Consider the following 1634-nt stretch of genomic DNA (forward strand, 5'->3'; position numbering starts at 1 on the left):
TACTAGTCCCGAATAATGTCAAAGACCAAGTACAACCCAAAATCTGTCCAAAGTTAGTGCTTACAATATACTAATGATGTAAAAATGATAATCACTATCAATTTACTAACAATCAAATTTAATAAGCTCATCAATTTATTAAATAAATTGATAACTATTATCATTTGTACAAAACTGTAATTGATGCTATCAGAAGGATATCAACGTGCCTCAAGAAATAATAACGTACAGCACTTTTACTTAATTGAATATTAAACTAGGTGGCTCAGACTGTAAGTGGCAAAGAAATTAAATAAAGGCCACTAGTAATCTATGAATACTTAAGAGCAGTGAAACTTAAGAAATGCATACTTTAAATAAAGGGAAAGAGAAAAAGGACAATGAGGTAAACTATTAAGAATGAAGTAATACCATGGGCAAGCGCTAGAAAGAAAAATAATGCATGGTGAAACAGGGAAGAGAAGGGACTTACAAGAGCAGGTGGAATTCAGTGATCTATAAATCTTTCGTTTCTATCAGTATTATATGACTACCTAAATTGCTTCTAATTACCCCAGATAAATTATTTTATAAATTCTACATACCCTTCTTAATAGTTTTGTACTTCTCTTCGTTCTCCATGAAATTAGGATCCATCTTGAAAACATCTTTAAAAAATAAATTAAAAGTTAAGTGTTTATTTTCTATATTTACATTTGTTGGTGACCCTCTTCCCAACCTCCAGCCCCCAGACTTACTTAGAACATCTTCGGGATTATAGTCATCCTCTAAAGGGAGCATATGAGTAAACTGATCATCTTCTTCCACTAAGTCAAGTCCTTCTAGGATAATAGGGTGGTCCTTGAATCCATCCTTTCGGACAGCAAACATCACTTCAATCATATATTGAACTCTTTTGTCAATTTCAGACTCATGCAAAATGTTTCTAAGGCGTTCAAATATAGCTAAAGATAAACAGGAAAAAAAAAGACAATAAAATAAGTAATAAAAATTATAATATTCAAACCAAAGCTCAATATCAAATCAAGAATATAAACTTACCATTGATTCCTCTTGGTGACACTTGTGTTAATTTGAGGCCACATTCTTTGAGAAAACCGATAGCTACTTCAACACTATCATCTGTTGGTCTTTCCAGGAGCAAAGTGAGCATCTCTAAGCATAAAACTTCATGTGCCTTAAATAGAATGCAGACATATGGAAGACAGAAAATGCTTTTACATATATTAACCTACTGTTGATAATTTTTAAAAATTAGTAAATCCATTTACAATGATTATATTGCACATATGATGGGGAAAGTTTAACGTAACAAAGAAATACTCCAAATATGGGATAGAATTTTTCTATCACTTATATATGTTAAGAATTTACAAATGATTGCTCCAAAAATCTTAATTTACTATGCTGAATATTATTTAAATAATCTCCAGAAGAAATTCTTTTTACACATTATGTAAAGGAAATGCCATAGTTAAACATAAAAAGTTTAAAAAAATCATGTACTAATTTTTAATGAGTAATTATTTTCATAATCACTATATGAGGAACAGTAATAATGATTCTTTTTTTTTTTTTTCTTCCTTTTTTTTTGTCTTTTTTCGTGTCCGGCAACGGATCGCAACCCTCAGTGT

At 30.4% G+C, this 1634-nt stretch overlaps 1 protein-coding gene across 1 annotated transcript in view; it reads right to left on the reverse strand.

Annotated features, from left to right (window-relative positions):
* Positions 1-1634, reverse strand: part of CWC22 (CWC22 spliceosome-associated protein) — a 54530-nt gene that overhangs the window by 28787 nt on the left and 24109 nt on the right. The window contains exons 8-10 of the mRNA XM_008570994.1: positions 1042-1177; positions 738-944; positions 585-647 (exon numbers count right to left, since the gene is read on the reverse strand). Coding sequence (XP_008569216.1) covers positions 585-647; positions 738-944; positions 1042-1177 — 406 coding nt within the window. The remainder of the gene's footprint in view (positions 1-584; positions 648-737; positions 945-1041; positions 1178-1634) is intronic.

This window comes from Galeopterus variegatus, unplaced genomic scaffold (genome assembly GCF_000696425.1).
Source record: "Galeopterus variegatus unplaced genomic scaffold, G_variegatus-3.0.2 Scaffold651, whole genome shotgun sequence".
Classification (NCBI taxonomy): domain Eukaryota; kingdom Metazoa; phylum Chordata; class Mammalia; order Dermoptera; family Cynocephalidae; genus Galeopterus; species Galeopterus variegatus.